General features: G+C 47.7%; 1 protein-coding gene across 1 annotated transcript in view; it reads right to left on the bottom strand.

Annotated features, from left to right (window-relative positions):
• Positions 1-389: 389 nt before the first annotated feature.
• PM20D1 (peptidase M20 domain containing 1) overlaps positions 390-22,016 on the bottom strand; it is a 22,765-nt gene continuing 1,138 nt past the window's right edge. The window contains exons 2-13 of the mRNA XM_006754397.2: positions 19,598-19,684; positions 17,868-18,100; positions 17,560-17,646; positions 15,569-15,702; positions 15,134-15,253; positions 14,015-14,090; positions 13,582-13,643; positions 13,257-13,335; positions 10,800-10,871; positions 4,291-4,459; positions 2,068-2,167; positions 390-683 (exon numbers count right to left, since the gene is read on the bottom strand). Of these exons, the coding sequence (XP_006754460.1) occupies positions 560-683; positions 2,068-2,167; positions 4,291-4,459; positions 10,800-10,871; positions 13,257-13,335; positions 13,582-13,643; positions 14,015-14,090; positions 15,134-15,253; positions 15,569-15,702; positions 17,560-17,646; positions 17,868-18,100; positions 19,598-19,684 (1,343 nt within the window). The 3' untranslated portion in view covers positions 390-559. The remainder of the gene's footprint in view (positions 684-2,067; positions 2,168-4,290; positions 4,460-10,799; positions 10,872-13,256; positions 13,336-13,581; positions 13,644-14,014; positions 14,091-15,133; positions 15,254-15,568; positions 15,703-17,559; positions 17,647-17,867; positions 18,101-19,597; positions 19,685-22,016) is intronic.

Raw genomic sequence — 22,016 nt, 5'->3', positions numbered from 1 at the left:
AGCCTTTTCACATCTGCATTTGGTAAGTCAGGCCAGGAGTGTGGAGCTGTTAAGTAACCAGCATATGACAGACAAGCCAGATACCTCCTCAGACAGGGACAAAAAGCCAGGAAGTGCTGGTCAGTTGAGGGATGGAGACGGCAAGAGGAAGGGAGAAGCTACATCCCTGCTGACTGTCCCCTGACCTTGTTCTTGGGAGCAAGGCAGGTGGGGATGTATTACAATGTGTGTGTGTGTGTGTGTGTGTGTGCTTATTTTAGTTATTTTTTATTGATTAATTTTAGAGAAAGGGAGGAAGTGGCGGGGGGTGGGGGAGAGAGAGAGAGAAACATTGATTTGTTGTTCGACTTATTTATGCATTTCTTGGTTGTTTCCTGTATGTGTCCTGACCAGGGATTGAACCCGCAGTCTTGAGTATCAGGGGTGATGCTCTAACCAACGGGCTACCTGGCCAGGGCTACAATGTGGTTTTGACCCAAAGTTTCATCAACATTGGCTTTCTCCTTTGGGTTAGTCCTGGCCTAGGGTCAGGCACCCCCGATCCAGCTGCTCCGGGACCTCACAATTCGTGCAGGTGAGACACTGGCCTCTGTTCTGTGTCAGCGTTCTGGATAAACTCAAAGATGAATTTCACCTGGCTCTCGTAGGCTTGGACTGAGATTCTCTCGTTGATTCCATGTATGCTGCGGGGGGAAGAGAGAGCCCGTAGCTGAAGGACAAGTATTATTGGGGAGCGCTCCCCACCCCATACTCTTGAAACCAGTGGCGTTTGACCCTCTGGGGTAGGAAGTGGGCCAGTGGGAGAGGCCATTTGTGGGAAGTGAGGTTTCCTAGGAGCCCACGGCAAAACACAGTGGGGGTAACTAATAAACCCTGGGGAATTCGAAATCATCTCCGGCTCTGGACTCGATAATTTCTCCTCTGAAGAGAAATGATCTTTCTCATTCTCTTTCTCTCAGGCCAGGGCCCCCAGCTAGATTTTTCTTGAAGCCAGCACTACTCCCATCCCCACCCCCACATTACTAGGGGCACAAGAGGTTCTGGAGGGCAACTGTCTAGAGTACTTACGGGGTTCTTTACCTAGGAATGTCACTCTCAGACCTCATGCCCGAAACCTGCCTCTCCACAACACAAAACAACACAACGCACAAACAAACCTCACATGTAACTTCAAAGATGAAGGGAAATAAAGAATAACGACTTGCCCCTTCATTAAAAACAAACCAACCCCCCCCCCCCAAATCCATGAGAGCTGTTCTTAAGCTCATATTCAAATATTTTCATTCTGTTGGCAACTGACTAACTGTGTGGAAATCGGGTCCGGCTATGACCAGGAGCAGAGAAATACATGGAGATCATCCTCCCACACCCCAGGGGTAGAATTTGCCAAAGAACCCACAGAACAGTAATTGACACAGAGCAGTTAAAATGGGTGATCCTGTCTTAGGTTCTTATGGTGCCCATCTTTGACCTCACGTGTGTCTGCATTTCACTGAGTGGTAATCAAGAACTCTGCAGTCTCCCCCTTTTGGAGGAGAAAATGAGGTTCAGAGGGAAAGCACTCTCGGAAAGGGAGGATTAGCTGGGATTAGCTAATCATCTCCAATCATCTTTTTCTTTTTTTTAAAAAATATATTTTATTATTATTTTTATAGAGAGGAAAGGAGAGGGATAGATAGTTAGAAACATCAATGAGAGAGAAACATCAATCAGCTGCCTCCTACACACCCCCAATTGGGGATGTGCCCGCAACCAAGGTACATGCCCTTGATCGGAATCGAACCTGGGACCCTTTAGGCCGCAGGCCAACGCTCCATCTACTGAGCCAAACTAGCCAGGGCATCCAATCATCTTTTTCATATCTCCGTCCCTGAAAAATAGTGACCAATTCCCACACATCCTGGGGAGTGGCAAGAGGGGCAGTGAGGAAAGCTGGCCAGTTGGGTTCTACAGTGTCTCCATTTTAGTTTGTGCAGGCCCTGGCCTTCTCCCATTCTGTGGACTTTCAGGAGAAAGCAGTGGGGGAAGGGACAGGTCAGTTGTATCAAACTTGGTCTACTCACTCACCTACGGAAGTCCTGAGGCTGCAGGTAGACGGGGTTGAACCGATAGATGCCAGTGGTGAGGTTTGTATAGTGTCGGCTGTCTGTTTGAGCAATGCAAGTACCTAGAAAGGGAAGATCAAGAGGAAGTGGGTTTTATGTGAGTAACCAAGCCAAGGAAGAGGTTGGTGGTGGGCTGGCTGAAAAAATTAGGACCCCTAGCTCACTGCAGAGCAAAACCTGGGCCCTCCTGGTAGCCTGCAGCTATGAATATCTCACTGAAACACCATTTCAGCCAGAAACATGGAAGATCCTCCCTCGGGCATTAGTGAGATATCCCTTCAATGATCCAAAGCTGTGTCCTCTCTCCATGATGACCATGGAGGCCAATACCTTTATTTCATACCCATACCTAGGTATGTTTAGACATCTACAGGGGTGAGAAAAAGTAAGTTTTTAGTTGTTTGTGTGGAAAAATATATAATACAAGAATATATTTATTAACTTTATAATGAAAGAATAAACTCTGTGTTTAGTGTACTCACAATTGTAAACCTACTTTTGCCCACCCCTGTAGGTATCCAGAAATCAAACTAGCACTTCTTTATTGCCTCTCCTTTCATCTGTATCATCCTAGATCAAAGAGAAACACCCTCTGGAGTGTTACTGCTATCAAATGCCATCTTCTTAAAGTGGAACATCACTGCCTGTTATTCTCATCCTCTGTCTTCTGAGAGGTTTGGAAAGTCCCAGGAATTCTCCAGTGCCCCACGTTCCTGAAGCCGCTCACCCACTTCCCCAGCTGGGGCTGGGACTTGTCCTGATAGTGTGATGGAGTGAAATGAAATGGTAACTTGTCTTTTGTTCTATTTGTCACTCTTGGTTGCAGATGGGTAACTAGCCCCTTCACACTTACTTGCTTTGGGGATTTCTGCCAGTTGATTGCTGCCTATCTCTTTTTTCTTTTTTTTTTCTGCAAAAACCTAACTTCGTCACTGGGATTATGGCAGCTGCCCCAGTAGAGAGCCTTTGATGGCCAAGGGAGGAAACGATGCAATGGTGAGGACCAGGGTCCCTGGATAGGGGGACCCAGGCCCTGCTCTGGGCAGGAGTCCGAGGAGGTGGCAGACCTCAGAGGGGATGGCTGCTTGGTATCTTCAGATCTAGAGTCAAAGGTCCTACTCTCCACACAGGCCAGGGAATGAACCAGAGGAAATCTCCAACCTGAAGTGACCTTGTGGCCAGGACAATGGATATCTCAGAGGTAACCACAAGGACCAATGACCATTGGCCAAGGGACTCCAATGCTGTGTTGCTACATAAAACCTTGAGGGCCTGATTCAAGGTGGGAATGGTGGGGTCCTGGGAGGCCCCATTAACGTCTGAGGTTGAATACCTTGAGGATTCGGGCTTACCGTCAGATTTACGTTGATTAAAAAAACAAGGTTGCTTTTTTTTTTCATGCCCGAGTTTGTGGATGTAGAATTTCACAGTAAGCTCTTTAAAGGCTCATGTCCTAAGTATGAGCTTAGACAATGTTTGAGGGGATCCATGATTAAGCCTAGATAGAGAAACCGGACCCAGTTCTTAACATTAGAGCATTTCCTCTTCACACCACAGACCAGAGATTCTCAAACTGTGGTCAGCCATTAGCTGCTGTTAGAATCCCCTGGGGTATCTGCTTAAAAGGCAGATTCCAGGTTCCTCTCCAGAGTTGGTTAACCCAAATCCTCAGGTATAGGTCCAGGTAATCTTCATTTTAGTAAGTTCCCTAGGGGGGTCCTCTTCCACTCTTAAATTTAAGAGCCACTGTCTACACAGTGAAGGTACACAGAGGTACTGCTGCTGGGAGAGAAGGGTGTAATTGCCAATGGTGTAGGCTGGGAGGTGTTGTTGGGCTTTGCTGCTGAGCTGTATCCTAGAATGGATCAGAACCAGACTAGGGGAAACTTGGCTGCCTCCATGTCTCTTCCAGGGGATGAGGACTCTGGGCCGATCCTCTCCTCCATTCACTCTGGTCTAGGTTAGCCAAGAACCCAGGCTTGACCTGACCTAATTTATTGTTTCTGCTCCTTTCCTGTTTGCTTTCTCACTTCCACTCCAGGGAAGGGGGTGGAGACCCAACAGGAGGGGAAGTAGCCAGCTGTTTTTAGGCTCAACAGCTGGGGTGGGGGTGGGGGAGTGGACATTGGATAGAAAACAGTTCCAGCCCCCACCTCCCTCCAGCCACAGCTGATGAAGTCATTACCTGGAACAACAATGTTGATTTCCGGGAAGACGGACTGTATGGTCTGGCGGATCAGCTGGTAGCCCAAGGCCTGGTCATCAAAGGGACTGACAGGCAGGGGCTCAACGCTTTCCAATACATGGAACTGGACCCGGTCATCCATCACAATATCCTTGGTCAGTTTAAGGACCTTCAGGGAAGACACAAAGGGAGTTTGATTTCTTACTAATCTGCTAACCAACTACTATAGGAATTTAAACAGCCCTGATTTTTCTTGAGCAAGGCAGAGCTCTGGAGTTACAAAGGAGGCTCCTTTCAGCACTGGGACCTACGTTCAGCCAATTGGCTACAGGAAATAGAAGAGCTGGGTCTTCCTGGAAAGCCATCTACAGCATAAGTCAATTTACGCTACATGTTCGAGAGACTTGCCTCATAGCCAGGAGGCAGGAAGGGAATTGGAAAATCAGGAAATGATGGGTCTTTTCCTTGGGTGGTGAGTCATGGGCTGAGTAAGATGGTAGAGTCAGCAGAATGCGAATCTCAACCATCTCGAGGGTAATAGATGTGATGACCTCACTTCAACCTGGGATAGTGGTGATGAACAGATCACACTTTGCTTTCCCCTCTCTGGGCATCCCTGCTTCCTGTTTGTAACCAACGGCACTGGGACCAGGAAGATGAGTTCAACACAGACAAAAAGTCAGGAGTTGGGGGACTGGTGGTAAAGTTTTCTCTTTGCCTCCTTTCCTCAGGAAGGAACCCGAGGAAGCTCCTAGAAAAATTCAGTCTGAAATGACTAGAGATGAATCCAGGAAAGGTTCTGGCAGGATGTAGACCAGACCCTGAGGATTAGGTCACATGGAGCCATGTGGGACTGGACCAGGAGGCTGGCTTAGGGTGGCTTCCAAACCCACCCCTCCACACAGGGAAAGCTCCACCACTAGTCTCAACCTATTGGACCGGCAGGTGCTTTAGAGCTGCCTCTGTCCTAGACAGAGGAGTGTCCCATAGTCGGGGGATCACCTAAATGGGGGCATTATCTCAAGAGTACCCCTTTCAGGTCAGTGTTTCTTAGAAGCATGCTAGGACCTGAGTCTGGAAAGGAAATGAGGGTTCCTACTTCGGGCTTAAAAGCCACCATTTGAACCAAACCAATATCTCCACTTTTGGATTGTGGGCGGGAGGAAGGGTTGATTCAGGGATTATTTTCACTCTACGCTTATATTCCAAATACAATAATACAAAAATATATAGTCTTGGCATATTCTTGATGCACTGGGAGTTTCCTGAAGTCATTCCCTTTGAGATGGGTTGGGACTGTGCCTGCTGTCTCCCCTGACCCAAATTACTTAGATCCCTGCTCCCAGAAATTGAAGAGGGCACCCAGATTGTACCCCCCAGTGAGAGGCCACCAGGGTTTAGGCTTCTCACTAGCTGCTAGGCTGGGGCTCATCTCACTCCTGACTCAAGGCAAGTCCTGTGCCTACCTCATTTCTATACTTCCAGTACTAAGAACATTAAAGGCATGCAAGAAGTGTTGGACACCTGAAATTTAAAAGATGTGGACCAATAAAAATAATACTGGGAGTTGTCTCATTAAGTAGCTTATCCAGGATTAGGCAGTCAGTACCACTGGGTTGGGTGTCTAAACCTAGTGAAAAAGACATTTAATTGCTTCCACAGTACACCAGATTGCAGTGGGGAGGAGTAGAGCTAGCAAGAAGGGCGGGGCTGATCCTATATAATAAAAGGCTAATATGCAAATTATCCCCTCAACTGGGAGGAGTTCGACCAGGGGGTGGGGTGGGGCCAGCCAGCCAACTGCCTGAATCCCTTCCCCCTGGCCAGCCTGATGGGCCCCAATTGGAGCCCAGCTGGACCCCACCTGTGCACAAATTTGTGCACCGGGCCTCTAGTTTAAAATGATTTCCCTAAAGGTATGAATACTGCGCGAGAATTTGAAGGAAGGATATGAAACTGATGGAGAAAAGGCAAGAAGCAGTCTGCATGTGGGAAGGGGTATGTACAAAAACCGAAGATGACACCAAACTTTGTGCCTCAGACGGTCACTTATTGCCGTATTACGTTGGGAAAGCCCCCTCACTTCTCTGTGCTTCAGCTTGCTCATCTGTTAACATGTGGGTAATAGTAGCACCCACCTGGTAAGTGGCTGTGTCCATTACTGAAGTGAATGTTTGTAATGTGCTTAGGCCAGTGCCTGGCACATAGTAAAGGCTCAGTAGGGATTAGCTGCTAGTTGCCTGTTTAGACTAGAGCAGTGGTTCTCAACTCTGACTGCACATAAGAATCACCTGGGAATCTTTTTAAAATCCTGATTTCTGGGCCTCATCCTCCGGAAATTCTCTTTCTTTGTTACTCATGTTGTGGCCCCACCCCATAACAAAGAAACAGAATTTCCGGAGGGTGAGGCCCAGAAATCAGGATTTTAAAAAGACTCCCAGGGGATTCTCATGTGCAGCCAAGGTTGAGAACCACTGGACTAGAGGGACTGTCCTGGGCAATAATCAGAGGCACAGGATGGGACTGGGAGGAGGGGCTCGTCCGTGGTCAAAGGGACCCCCAAGTTACCTTAGAGCACATTAGGCTCTCATTTCTCTAAGCTCCTCTAGCCCTTACAGCACATTCCTACAATAGTATGTTGTTCTCTGTTTTACGTGTACATACATTTTCCTCTCAAGGGGATGGTAAATTAGTTGAAAGCAAAGGACAATGAAGACTCAAAATCTGGTGAGTCCAGCTTCCGTCCTGTGGTAAGGCTGCTCATTATAACATCCCCGATGGGTTGTCATCCAGCCTGGGCTTGAGCACTTCCAGTGGCAGAGAGCTCACCATCACGTGTTCTATTTCATTCTACCTTTGAGCAACTCAGCTATGAATGTCTTTCTTATAATGAACTGAGATATGATTTCCTGTAAGCCAAATCCATTTTCTTTCTTTTTTTTGTATTGTGTGGAGAGCAGCTGCAGTGTTTGGACAGGTTCAAGCCTCGAACTAATGAGAGGGCACAGTCCTCTCATGGCCACGTGCAAGTCCCAGCTTGGAAGGCAGAGCCCTCCCAGCACAATTATAGCCAACAGCTGTAGCTGTAAGCTTGAACCTATGGTCCAAACACGTGGCCCCACGTGCCTGAGTGATGTGGGCTTGATAGAGTTCAGGTGCATGTAATTGAGTAGGAGAACGTTGTAAACATCTTGACCACACCCTTACTTTGCCTGGTGGAATCTGGCTATAAAATAAAGACACGGCTTGTGGTCCGTGGCACTGTCTCTCCATCAGACAGGGTAGCATCCCACTCAGCCTCAGCTTTATTCTCTCGTCTGTCTTTTCTAATCCTTCACCGCCCCCCACTCAGGTTCACCCTTGGCCGTGCTGGCGCGGCACAGTACTGCACATACTTCACAGGATAGCATACAGGACTAGGTACATCCTGAACACCAGCAGAATGTCACCTCTGCGGAGATTAGAGGCAGTGCTCTTGCTGCCTGAATCTGTTCCCCAGGCCTGTGCGTAAGGATCTCAGTCTCAGCGTAAATGCCCCCTCAGAGGGAGCTGACCACTGTAAAGCTGCTCAGGGCTCCTCTCCCACCCCAAAATCACTTTGTGACACATCATCCTACAATTTCCTTGGTGATGCTTAGCTCTTTAAAAAACCACTGTGTTCACTGATTCCTTGCTGGTTGCTGTCTTCCCCGCTGGACCCTATGCACCTCTGGGGTGGGAATCTTGTCACCACTTTCCCAAGGGCTCATATGAATGTCTAACTCATAGCCGCCACTCAAAAACACCCGGGGGAGGGAGGAGGGAAGGAAGGAAGGAAGGAAAAAAAAGAAGGAAGGAATCTTCTGCATTGCCCTCTAGATGAGTGGACATCCGGCCTCTCAGGAGCTCATTACCATCCCAGGACCCATATTCCCAAACTCTCCTTCAAGGGTGGGCTCCCTGAAGCATCTTCCAATGGTCTTATTTCTATCCCTTGAGGCTCATCCAGAACAAATCTTCCTTTCTACCTGGTGGCCTATTGTATTTCTGAAGACCGTGGAGACCTATCTACACCCACAACGTGGGAAAGACCAGTAAAGTTGGAGGAAGAGGACTCTGGGAGCTGTTTGTGCTTCTGCAGGACCAGCCCAGGGCTCTGTACCCATGGCCCCCAGACCAGCAGGGAGCGAGTGTCCCTGATACATGGAACTGGGGCATGAGGGAGTGGAGTGACCAGGACAAAGGGTGCTGTGTGTTTTGGGGATGATGGAGGCTTTCCATTCCTCACTGGGCAGGTGGGCAGGATGGGCCTAGGGCTTCCAGGGCTTTCATCAGATCGACCGGGAAGGAAAGCCGCTGTGGCAGGGGACGAGAGAGGAGGGAAGGGCGGCAGAGCCTGGGGAGATGAAAGCCCCAGCTGGTGGAAACAGCCCTTGAAAAGGGCATGGAGTGGGAATGGGGTTGGAAAAAAACTGGTGGAAAGAAGCTCAATGAGGGGAATTCAGTGATTTCCTGGCCCCATGAGCCCCCAGGGAGAGGACAAAGGTTGGCACCTGATGAAAAGAAATAGCGCCCGGGGCTCACATGAGTCCCAACTCCCCTGGAGGGGCAGGTTGTTAACCTGTCTCCACCCACACCCCTTCCGCAAAGAGGGGTGTGCCTCCCACCCTGTGTGACAGCAAAACTTTCCGTGGGGAAGGACTCAGGGAGAAAGGGCCACAGACGTCTAAGTGTGGCTGCGCCTTGATGAACTGCATCAGGCACCCAGGAAACTCTGCCCACCCCTAACTCTGCTTAACTCGGGATGGGTTATTTACCCGATGGTGGTTCAGTTGCCCCTTTTGATCATTTTTTGAAGGATCAGATTTACTTTTTGAATTCTTTTGAGCTCCACCTGATTTTAAATAAGCAGGATTTTCCCTTAGATGTCAAATATTCGGTGTCATTTCTACTGACCCTTCAGCTTCCAGCTCAGATGTCACTTCCTCAGGGAAGCCCTGCCTGTGCCCATACAAGGCCTGGTTCCTCGTTATATTCTCTAATAGCACCTGGTCCCTTCGCCACAGCACTCATCACAATCTGCCATTACTCACTCATTGTTAGAGTTTTGAAGTTGATGTTCGCAGCGGACCATTGCAAGGCTCTGTTATCAACCCTCTTCTCTCCTAACTACATATCCTTCCTGTGAGATTGTATTGATGCCAGAGATTTCACTTCTGCTAACAGCACTCCAGCCTGTATCTCTAGTTCATCCTCTCTTCAGGCCTGAGGTATTTATAATTATCTATTAATATATTACGAGCTTCTCAACCTTCTGAACCATTCCATTTCTCTGTGAAGGTGCTCTTCTCAAATTCCCAATTTTGGTTGGAGGGATCAGCACCTGGCCAACTAACTACCCAGATGAAAAAAACCTTACTAAGTGGTTCTCAACCTTCCTAAAGCCTCGCCCCTTTAATACAGTTCCTCATGTTGTGGTGAGCCCCAACCATAAAATTATTTTCGTTGTTACTTCATCACTGTAATGCTGCTACTGTTATGAATCGTCATGTAAATATCTGATATGCAGGATGTATTTTCAGGGCTCGCGACCCACAGGTTGAGAACCGCTGCTAGAGCCATCCCAGCTTTCTTTCCCCGAACACCTCTCTCTCTCACACCTCTTGCAGGCACCCTCTTCTCCACCGCCTGACCGTGGCCTCGGTTCAGACCTTCGTGCCCTCTGCCTGAGAGGTCACCAGCTGCCTGTCTCTTCCTGCTCCAGCACTTCCTCTGCATTGCTGCCATCATACTCCCTAAGCAAGTCTGAGCAGATCGCTGCCCTGTTGGCAGAACTGACAGTTCCCTTCTGTCCACAACTGGAGCCCACACTCATTAGCACGACATACAAGGCCTTGACCTCCAACTGCGCCTCCATTTCCATCTCTCATTTCCCCCCCGTTTATCCTCCTTCATCTTTCCTTGACTTGAGCCTTACTCTAAATGTACTTCTAGCAGAGTCCTATTTGTCCTTTAAGTCCCAGCTCCGATTTCCAGTGGTTGGAAAAGACGTTCCTGACCCTCACAGGGTAGCAGCAGTTCCCTTCTCTGAGTTGGTCCTATTTTCATGTGTTTGTCCCGAATTGTTATAATCATAGTGTAGTGTGGTAGCTTAAAGCACAGAGCACAGAGTCTGGAACTGGGCTGCTGGACGGGGAATCTTGGGCATGTTACTTGCCCATCTCAGTTTCCCCATGAAATGAGGACAATACAATTCCTACCTCAGAGGGTGGTTGTGGGGATTAAATGAGTGTGTGTATAACTTAGGACAGGACCACCTGCAGAGCAAGCCCACTATGTCTGCTACTATTATTTACTAGTATTCATTGCCCACCCCCAGACTCCAAGTTTCCCCCAAACCACAGATCTCCTATCCTAGCCAAGTGCCTGGTCCAAAGGGAGCCTTTGAAAAATGTTGGTTGAACAAATGAGAGACTGGGCCAGCCCTGGGGTTGCAGCTAAGCCAGTCGTCAGGAAGATAGGGTACGTACCTCCTGGACCGTCTGTGCAGGGTGAATCCTGAAGTTGACTGTAGCCTGGGCCACTGGGGGGATGACGTTCACCTAGAGGGAGAAATACACAGCCTGGTCTGAGCCAATCTCAAATCCCCACACCCGACCCCTGCCCAGGAAATGCCAACTACCACCGGGAGGAGGCAGAGGGAGCTGATTTGACTTAAACATCTGGGGCTCACTTTTTTTCATAATTTATCTTTATTGTTGAAAGCATTACAGGTGCCCCTGCTCCCCCACCCCCCATTGACCCCTTCCACCCTGCTCCCCTTCCTCCCCAGGCCTTCACCGCACTACTGTCTGTGTCCATGGGGCTTAATCTTTTTAGTCAGCCCCTTGTCTTCCCTGGGCCCTTGACATGGGGCTGTGTTCAGAGCTAGAGGTGTGTCTGCTTTAGGGCAGATCTTTGTGTTTCTTGGGCCTGGAGGGCACCAAAGAGAACTGCTCGGAACAAACAGTTCCTCTGTGATGCCCGGGCAGCTCTGTTTTGGCCCTGGGTGGCACCTTTGGCAGTCTTCTGTGATTGCTCTCCTTCCCAGGGTGCCTAGGACCTTTCTGCAAGGGTGAGTGTCAGTGCATCCCCCGGGCAGGGCTCCCGGAGCCTCGCAGGTCCATCACGCCAGGTCTGATCCCGAGGGGATCAGGATGCTGCTGCTGCTGCTGGTGGTTTCCCACATCAATTGTGAAACTGGACTCTGTTCTCTGCCTCCAGGAAGAACCAGGACTAACTGGAGAACAGAGTTAAGCTATGGAGGCATTTTCCCCCCTCAGAGGCCATGAGGAAACAGATTCCCCAAACGCATATCTTTCTTTTAATTGGTATGTGCAAAAAGCACCAGACTAGGGACAGGGGAACTGGGCTGTTACAAATTAGACGTCTGAATTTGAATAAGTGCAACCTCTCTTCCTTTCCTTTCCTTTCCTTTCCTTTTTCCTTTGCTTTTTCCTTTCCTTTCCTTTGCTTTTTCCTTCCCTTCCTTTCCCTTTCCTTTGGACAGTATTACAGATGTCTCCCATTTTCTCCCTTTTTAGCCCCCCTGCACTCAACCCCCTATACCTCTGTTTCTTAACTGGCAATTGGGGGCGATAGTATTCACACAGCTGTTAGGAAGATCAAATGGAGTAACAAATGTTAACGTATTCTGAACAGATAAAGATAGCATTGAGATTCAAGGACACAGTACTATTATTTCGTAGACACCCTAGGCTGCTGGTGAAGATAGTTCTGGTCTGGCTGACATGTGCCAGGAATTATTTTTGAGGTCCCATTCACTTCTCCTCAACCTGGGCTCCATAAGGCTACATTGTACGTATTCTAAGTGAACGGTGCTAGTGGAAGTTGTGTTGGTGTTATACTAATAGGAGTGGTCTATTATTTCAGAAAGGTCTATTACTTCATGATTTCAGAAAGGCCTATACCCATGCTAAATAGCATGGCTGGGCTTCCTTTAAACCAGTGGTTCTTGACCTTCTGGCCCTTTAAATACAGTTCCTCATGTTGTGACCCAACCATAAAATTATTTTCATTGCTACTTCATAACTGTAATGTTGCTACTGTTATGAATCGTAATGTAAATATCTGATATGTAGGATGGTCTTAGGCAACCCCTGTGAAAAGGTCGTTCGACTGCCAAAGGGGTCTCGACCCACAGGTTGAGAACCATTGCTTTAAACAGAGATGCCCTGAGTGGCCAATCCAATTGGAAGTATACCAATTTGCTGAAAAGTAGCTCTTAGAACAAGAATGTACCAATGTATTACTCACTTGAAAATTATTTCTATAAAATTAAACCTCATAGAAAATTGGTTTGCCAAGGCCACCCAATATTTAGTGTATTTTGAGAATGACAATGTATATATTTTAAGTGCTAAATATATATATCACAAATGTTATAGATTTTATAAATGGCAGATGAGTTTCTCTTTTAAACTCAGGGTAACACTAGGGGAAAAATACATTAATCACTCATTAAATTTGTTAGGTGATCTTTCAAAATAGAAGGAAGAGTAATAAGAAAGATCTTTGATAATAGATAGGTTAGAAACCTTTAGTCTACATGACCAAAAATGCTAGGTTAATATACTAGTATAACAGGTTGAATGAGTATATGTCACAAGGATTCACTCCCAAATAAAACCTCTTCACACTAGGGTAATATTTTTTGTTTTGTTTTTTACAACCCAAAGAACATTGACACCCCCTAAACTACTAATATCCAAAATCTGGCCAGCGATTTCAGAGCCTTTGTAGACCTCAGCTAGAACTCTTGCTCTTGAGGTGTACCCAGCCGAGGACACAGGCAGTTCAGCACTGGGCCTTCCTATTATTCCAACTGTAACCAGATGAGGAAGGAGGAGCCAGGGGATAAAGCCAAGGAATGGAGGGGTGGGAGGGCAGTGAGCAAAAGGTGTATGGGAGGAACCAGATGATGTTACCTTGATCCCTGCATTGAACATGGTGACTGCCGTAGTGGTCCTGACCAGCGCATTGGTTATATCCTCTCTCTCCATTAACCTAAGCAAAAGGACTAAGGTCAGATGTTGTCCAATGGGGGAAAAATGAGTTGGAGGACCACCCACTTTCCGGAACCTTTAAGCGATCTTTAAGGCTAGGGGGGGATGTCCTATCTATGAATTACATATAGTGTTTGGTGGCTGAAGAACAATGATTAGTTAGGTCCAGTCGAGCCAAGGAGAGGGGACTGGGTGGTGGGTAGGTATGGGGCGGGGGTGTGTGAGGGAAGGAAAGATAAAAGTTTACCTGCTTACAAGGGGCCAAAATAGCCACAGGTTGTTGAAGATGACACTGGCAGGGAAGGAAAACTGAAAGAAAGAACCAGGTCAGCAAGATTTCAGAGGGGTCAGCATAACAGAGTCGCTGTACCTGAGGCCTGGGTCTCTCCCTGCTTTAGATCTGCCTGAGGGCCCTCAGCCGTAGCCTCAAGGATGACTGGGAACCGGCTCCCAGCGGGTGCCTGGGTGTGTTAGGTCTTAGGGTCTCAGATAAGCACCAAGAACCTCAAGGAACAAGCCAGATCCTTGTGTCTTGGCTCAGCCACTGGCTGGGAGTGAGTGAGAATGGGCAGAGCACTGGTACGCAGTAAGGCCCTTTGATTACTCTCAAGGTGATTTCTCTGCCACCCTTTCTTCCCCTTCCACAGCTGCCCGGGAGCACGTGAGACTTCTTCCCACACCTCATTAGCCAGTTGCTGCAACGTCATCTTCAAGGGCCCACTTCCAAACATGTTTGGCAATGGAGTCTGCTCCAGTCTGGAAGAGAAAAGGAGTTCTTGCCCTACCCAGGCAGAGACCCACCGTCTGAAGAGGAGGAGGAGCGAGACAGGAGGTTTCAATGGGCCTGGCCAGGAGGCCTCCTTTTCACCTCCACCAATGAACCATCCAAAGATCTCAAAACACAAGCAAAACCACCTTTTCTCCACCAGCAGGAGCTGTCTTTCCTGCCCAGTCTGAGTTAGGGCACTCTCCCCACCCCCATATCACTCACCACACAGTAGCCCAATTGTTAGTCTCCTCCACTAATTGTGAGTTACCTGAGGAAAAACTGTCTGTTTTTTCCACGACTGTTATGCCCGCGACCAGGCACAAAGCCTGAGCAGGGTAGATAGTCAGTTGAATGTTTACTTCAATAAATATAGTTTGCCCTAACCGGTTTGGCTCAGTGGATAGAGTGTTGGCCTGTGGACTCAAGGGTCCCAGGTTCCATTACGGTCAAGGGCATGTACCTTGGTTGCAGGTACATCCCCAGTAGGGAGTGTGCAGGAGGCAGCTGATCGGTGTTTCTCTCTCATCGATGTTTCTGACTCTCCCTCTCCTTTCCTCTCTGTAAAAAATAAATAAAATATATTTAAAAACAAACAAACAAACAAATAAATATAGTTCTTCTTTCCACTTTGCTAAAAACACACCCACCCAGATAGTGGTAAACACTGGTCCAGAGCCTCCTGTCCTCGCCCACACCCAGCAGCCTTTATTTATCTCTGTCCTCTTCTCAGGGCAGGTGGGGAATTTAGACAGCGTACGTCATTGCCGGCTTGTATTTCTAACTCCTGCTCTGGGCCTTGGACTAGCCCAGCGACTTGACCTCGCTTTTGTTTGCTGGCCTTTGCTTGCCATATGGGTAGGTCTCCTTCTGACCTCTCACTCTTGTCTGGGTACTGGTGGCTCTGTCCTCCTGGCAGCCCTCACCCTGGCTTCTCAGCCCCACTTCAGGGCAGGACACTTAAACCCAGAGTGGGAAAGCGCCAGGCCTTCCGCCCCGGGCCTGGCCAGGGAGCAGGGCCAGGGTTGCTCACCGGCTGACAGCAGCTGCGAGGATGCCAATGCTAGTCTCCTTCGGAGGAGCGGAGGAGTGGCCCGGAGTCATGTTTACTTCCAGCATGAGGTCAAGTGAACCCTTCTCTGAGACCGAAACCCTGCAGGGAAAGGATCAGAGAGGGGCCTCCTATCTTCTTCTCACCTGGATTATCCCATAGGCCTGCAGGCCGATCTGCGCAGTGGTCGGGTGGGCTAGGGGCTCAGCTTCATGCTACTTAAAGAAATCTACACTTTAAGAAGAGGAGGGGAAAGGGGAGCCCAGAACCGGTCAAAGCTCAGGGGAATGAACGCAAGAGGAGTAAACTATAGTTGTTGCAGCATGGCTTACAGTTACTAGGTGGGGGTCATCTCAGATGGGCGAGAATGCCTTCCAAAGTTGCCGGGGGAGGGGAGGGGAGGGGTGCTTTACTCACATGGCTAAGGGCTTCTTGAGGCTGGGAATGAAACCATCCAAGATGAAGCTACCCTCGTCCACAATGAAGGCGAGCTGGACACCCCTTGCCTGGAGGAGGGCTGAGATCTTCTGAGCCCCATGTGCCCCTGACACCTGCAGATATTGAACCCGGAGCCACAATCTTTCTCAGCCAGACCTCCAGGGACAGCTAATGGAGACCCATCAGCTTAGCTAGGGGCTCCAACACCTCCCTGTCCCATCTCTTCCTTGGAGGAAAGGGGTATAGACAATACAGCTTCACAGATTCCTGGAATGTCAGAGCTGGAAGGACCAAACACCCCTCATTTCACAAATAAAGAAACTGGGACCCAGAGAGAAAGTAATTTGCCGAGGGTCAAAGTAAGCAGCATCACTGGGAATCAAACATACTCATTGATCTCCCTGTTATTTCTCTTTGCGTCACACCAATGTTTCTCAAGGTTTAGTTGACAGACCACCTGCATGCCTCAGATATTACCAGGGAGTGAGCTAAAAATTCAGATATATGCATAGCATTAAGTGAAAGAAGCCAATCTGAAAAGGCTAACTACCGTATGATTCCAACTATCTGACATTCTGGAAAAGGCAAAACGATGGAGAGAGTAAAAACATCAGTGGTATGCAGACTGGTACAACCACGATGGAAAACAGTGTAGAGTTTCCTCAAAAAATTAAAAATGGAATTGCCATTTGACACGGTGATCTCACTTCTAGGAATATATCCTAAGACTCCTGAAATACGAACCAGAAAGAATATATGGATCCCTATGTTCATAACTGCGTCATTTACAATAGACAAGATCTGGAAACAGCCCAAGTGCTCATGAGTGGATAAAAGGACTGTGGTACATTTACACAATGGAATACTATGCAGCTGTTAAGGGATATATTATTACCCTTTGAGACGGCATGGAGAGACCTGGAAGATTATTATGCAATTGACAGAAGCCAATCAGAGAAAGACAAATATCACATGATCTCACTCATATATCGAATACAGTGGGGCCTTGACTTATGAGTGTCCCGATTAACGAGTTTTTTGAGATACCAGCTGTCTCTCGGCCAGATTTTTTTGCATTGAGTTGACAGAGTAATTTGAGTTAACGAGCTCGGTCTCGGAACGAATTAAACTCGTAAGTCAAGGCCCCACTATATAATGAACAAACTAAACTGACGAATAAAAGCAGTGGCATGGAAACATGGAACAGACTGATGAATCTCAGAGGGAATGAGGGAAGGGGGGACTGGAAGAGATTAACCAAAGAACTTGTATGCATGTATGCATAGCCCATGGACAGGGTGGTGAAGGCCTATAGTAGGGCGGAACCTGAGTGGAGGGAGGCGCTGGGGGAAAAAAGAGGACATCTGTAATACTCTCAACAATAGAAATTAAAAAAAGATGAGTGGTTTCGAGGGGTTAAAGGAGGGAGAGAGGGATGAACAGCAGGCACAGAGGGTTTTAAGGGCAGTGAAAATACTCTGTAGGATGCAATAATGATGGACACAAAGTCACTGTACAGTTGTCCAAACCCATGGGATGTACAACACCAAGAGTGAAGCGTAACGTAAACTACGAGCTTTGGGTGATTGTTATGTGTCAATGTAGGTTCAAATGTAACAAAGGTACCGCCCTGGTGGGGGATGGCGATGTGATAAGTGGGGGAGGCTGTGAATGTGTGGGGGTAGAATATAAGAAATCCATATTCTCAATTTTGCTATGAATCTAAAACTATTCTAAAAAAAAAAAGTCTTTTAAAAACAAATTGAGATCTATGACACAGGGCCCGGGAATCTGCCTTTTGGTCAAGGGCCTTAGATAGGTCTGGCACACAGATACTCAAAGAAGTTGGCAAACCACCACACCAGATCCTGAAGACCCTATAGCTGGGGAGCAAACTGGTCTGGGTGAAGACACCCCCACCCCCGGCCCAGAGGGGTCCCAGAGATAGGGATAGGATGAAGAGGCTCTACCTCCTCATCATGGCCCAGAGCAATGAAGAAAGATCTTCGGGGGATGTAATTTCTGATCAGCAGGAGCTCCAAGGCCTGCAGGATTGCCTGGGGGACAGAAGCATATCAGAGGAGGAAAAGGGTTATTATCTAGTGGGAGTACCAGGGCATGAGTCATTCAGCTACCTGCACCAGGGCTGGTGTGACTCGGATTGGCTAGGTTCTCTTTAAAGACAGCAAATTCAAATTGCACTTCCCCACCCCGCTCGCCCCCAATTCCTGGGTTGATCTTTCGGGCCCCAAGGCAGAGGGAATATAGCATTTCAGACCATCACAGAGTTCTTGTTGTCTAGTGTGCCTCGACCATAGATGAAGCCATCACGTTCCAACCCAGAGAACGGGGGCACTTCCCAGCCCTGGTCAGTGGCAGGCACCACATCAATGTGAGCCAGCAGCATGTAGGGCTGCAAGCTTGGGTCCGAGCCTTGGACAGTGAACAGGTGGCTGTATTCTCCCACGACTTCATGCTGGATAAAGCTGGTTCTGAACACAGTAGGAAAGACTAGAAGCAAAGGGATGGAAAGCAGGGAGAGAAAGCCAGATTTAAGTTTCCTCTGGTCTCCCACCATGTGGTGCCCCTGCCCTTAAAAAAAAAAAAAGTTAGACTTCTTTAGGAAGCCTTCTGGGACAAAGCCAGTCTGATTTCTGATTTGCCCACACAATCTCTGAAATTTGTTTTTCCCATATTTCAATTGCCAATTTCTATGTAGTGGCATGGATATCAAGACTCCACCATAGCCCTAACCGGTTTGGCTTAGTGGATAGAGCGTCGGCCTGCGGACTGAAGGGTCCCAGGTTCGATTCTAGTCAAGGGCATGTACCTTGGTTTCGGGCACATCCCCAGTGGGGAGTGTGCAGGAGGCAGCTGATCGGTGTTTCTCTCTCGTCGATGTTTCTAACTCTCTATCCCTCTCCCTTCCTCTCTGTAAAAATCAATAAAAAAATACTAAAAAAAAAGACTCCACCATTATGACAGTCAATAGCTCAAGATGTGGCCTGGCTGACCTATATAACATGTTGTCATAAGTACATGTTATAGGGCTCTGCAAACTAGGGATGTGTTAAATTTGGAATATAGTAGGCCCCAGTCTCCAAATTACTTGGAACCAAACATGACCCTTATCTATAAATCGGAGATATTTTCTTTTAAAAAACAGTACTCCTACTGTTTGTGTTACATGGATATAAAAGATTGCTCTGTCCAGCACAAGGCCACACTTCTGCGTCCACGTGTGAATGTTCCCAGGGTCATTATTCAGGTCGCAGATAAGTCTTAGTACAGGTGGCCTGAGACACACGGGAGGAAAAACTTTGCTCTCCCACTGGGCTTTGTTGGAAGAGCCCACAAATACCAACATGGGTACCTGGGAACAAAAACCGGAAGTAGAATATGCTTTTATTTTGTCAGCCAGCTTGTCTTGTTGACTGTCACTGTACATTTAGTTCTGTACTTTTTTCTGTACTTTCTCCTATTTACTGAAGACTTCCAGCCTGGCCTCAGCCTGGCTGCTGGGCACTGATGCCAGAGCCACCTGTCCCAGGTAGAGAGGGGCCTCCTTGCTGCCCCCAAGCCAGCTTCTCCCACACCTGACAACTCTGGAGGAGTGGCTTTTTATTTGATTTAAGAAGGTGGCCTTACTACTCTCCATGAGCTTTTCATATGGGGAGCAGGGAGTTCCAAATCTCCCTTTCCCCCTTGACCCATCCTCCAGCTCATGGGTGGTGGGGGTGAGGAGAGAGGACCGATATGATAGCTCAAGTTTGTTTACTGCCTAGAAACTCAGAAATGTGTAAAAATGAATCTGGAGTAGGGCCTGTGTAGGTGGAGTGAGTGTGTGTGTGTGTGAAGCATGGGGCATAGTTCTGGAAACTTGCACCGAAAGAAGGAATTCCTAGTCCCACCTTCTGATTTATTGACTAACACTGGTCGCCTTGTTATAGAAAGAACGGTGTCCCCAGTCCGAACTCTCCCACCCTTTTCCCACAGTGTGTGGCTGACCTTTATGAATGTATTCTCCAAACTCAGCCAGGGCTGTGGTGTTGAACTCCCCGGGGTTGAAAGACACTGTTGGGATCTGGATGGCACCTGCCGGAGTCGGAGAGTCAGATATGGGAGATTACAGATGACAACAGCCATTGGTTTTCCCACAGCCCTCCGTGCATAAAAATAGCTTTTACATTCATTATCTTATCGTTGCGGAGCAGGGATGGGGGGAAGGGGAAGGGGGAGGGGGAAAGGGGAGAACAATCCTTTAAGGTAGGAGCTGCTGTTTTTCCCAACTTGAAGGTAAGGAAACCAGCTTAGAGGTTAGAGCTGTTCCAGATTGTCCCGAAAGGAGCAGTAGGACTGGGATTTAAACATAGGTTTGTTTAGGTTCCTATGGTTCTCAGAGGAAAATAAAACCCAAGATTGGGGGAGGGCAGGAGAGTAGATTTGGGACCCTGGCCCTGATGGGGAAGCTGCTGCTATAAATTGCTCCCCAAGGCCTCACTCAGCCTCTGAAACCACCATCCCTGGGGTGAGCCAGGAGCCCACAGGCCTGGGTCCCTCCATGAACGAGGCTTTGTGTGCAGAGCAGGCTTATTACTCATGGGCTGGCTTATCCAGGGTCACTCTGGTCTCTCAGCTGAGGCCAGTTTTGTTTTTTTTTTTTGTGTGTGTGGCTCATGATACCTGGGAAGGGGTAGATTTAGAGCAGTGGTTCTCAATCTTGGCTGCACTTTAGAATCACCTGGGAATCTTTTTAAAATCCTGATTTCTGGGCCTCAACCTCTGGAAATTCTGTTTCTTTGTTATGGGGTGGGGCCACAACATTACTAACAAAGAAACAGAATTTCCGGAGGATGAGGTCAAGAAATCAGGATTTTAAAAAGATTCCCAGGTGATTCTAATGTGCAGCTAAGGTTGAGAACCACTGATTTAGAGGCTCCCAAAGGAGCTCTTCAGTCCTAAAGAATCTCATTTGCCCTCCCCAGATGTCTCAGTTCCTGACTTGCCAATAGGCTCATCCCTTTGAATCAGGAAGTGTTTGCACCCTTAGGAAGTCCCATTATTAAAATTAAAAAAAAAAGTTGCAACAGCATGAATGAACCTGGAGAACATTACACTAAGCGAAATAAGCCAGTCGGAGAAAGATAAGTATCACAGTATCACATAATCTCACTCATTTGTGGAATATAATGAACAACATAAACTGATGAACAAAAATAGAGCCAGAGTCATGGAAGCATCGAACAGATCGTCCATCCAACCTAAGAGAGAAGGCAGGGGATGTGGGGAGGGGAGGTAAGAGATCAACCAAAGGACCTGTATGCATGCATATGAGCATAACCAATCGACACAGACAGTAGTGGGGGTGAGGGCATGTGCTGGGGGGTGGGAGCAGCTGGGGAGAGGTCAATGGGGGAAAAAGGAGACTTACGCAATACTTTAAACAATAACGAATTTAAATAAAAAATTTTTAAAAAAAGTTCCATTATCAAATTCAAACACCACTGGGAGGAGTAACAGGACTTATGAGAATATTTGATTAGATAGCTACCCCAAACACACTGGGGAAAAAATGCACCTGGAGAAGCTTGCAGTCCAGGGCGGGCCTCTGAAAGACAAACTTAGGTGTGTACTCAGGTTTTTTCCTAAGGATCAGCCCTACATCATAGCCCACTACATGGGTGGGGAAGCCACGGTTCTAAAAGATTAAATAAACTGCCTACGTGAGAGGCAGACCAAGATGTGAACTCAGGCACTGTGTCCCCTGTTCAGCTCTAAGCTGTGCTGCCATAAGGGTCCTACTTTAGGTTCTTATCATTACTTTTGCTTTCTTCTGTGCAGAGATTCTGGTGAGCAGGGGCCCGATGCCTTTCCGAAGACTGTTTATCCTTTGCTTTGAAAGAGAACGGCTTTGCCCCCAGGCCTATCGTTTCAGCACTCGCACAGTTTATCTTCAATCACAGGGCTTAGCTTTTGCCCACTGCATATATTTGCGTAGTAAGGGGTCGGCAAACTCATTAGTCAACAGAGCCAAGTATCAACAGTACAACATTGAAATTTCTTTTAAGAGCCAAATTTTTTAAACTTAAACTATATAGGTAGGTACATTGTTATTAACTTAATTAGGGTACTCCTAAGGCTTAGGAAGAGCCACACTCAAGGGGCCAAAAAGCCGCATGTTGCTCGAGAGCGGCACTTTGCGACCACGGGCGTAGGTAATTCGTTTTAATCCGTTAATTAAAAGGTAATCCCTTTTAATTTATTAATTCCTCAAGCCCAATGGGGAAGAGGGACCTCATTATCTCACAGGATCTAGCACTCAACAGAAATTTTTGTTTTTCTCCTGGAAAAATGCAGTTCAAAAGGTAAATGAACTTAAGCCTTGGTTTGAGGTCTAGGGGAAAGATGCCCTTTAATTAGCAGAAGA

This window comes from Myotis davidii, unplaced genomic scaffold, assembly GCF_000327345.1.
Source record: "Myotis davidii unplaced genomic scaffold, ASM32734v1 scaffold710, whole genome shotgun sequence".
NCBI lineage: Eukaryota > Metazoa > Chordata > Mammalia > Chiroptera > Vespertilionidae > Myotis > Myotis davidii.
The sequence above is the reverse complement of the archived record's forward strand: the minus strand, read 5'-3'. Positions and strand labels throughout refer to the sequence as shown.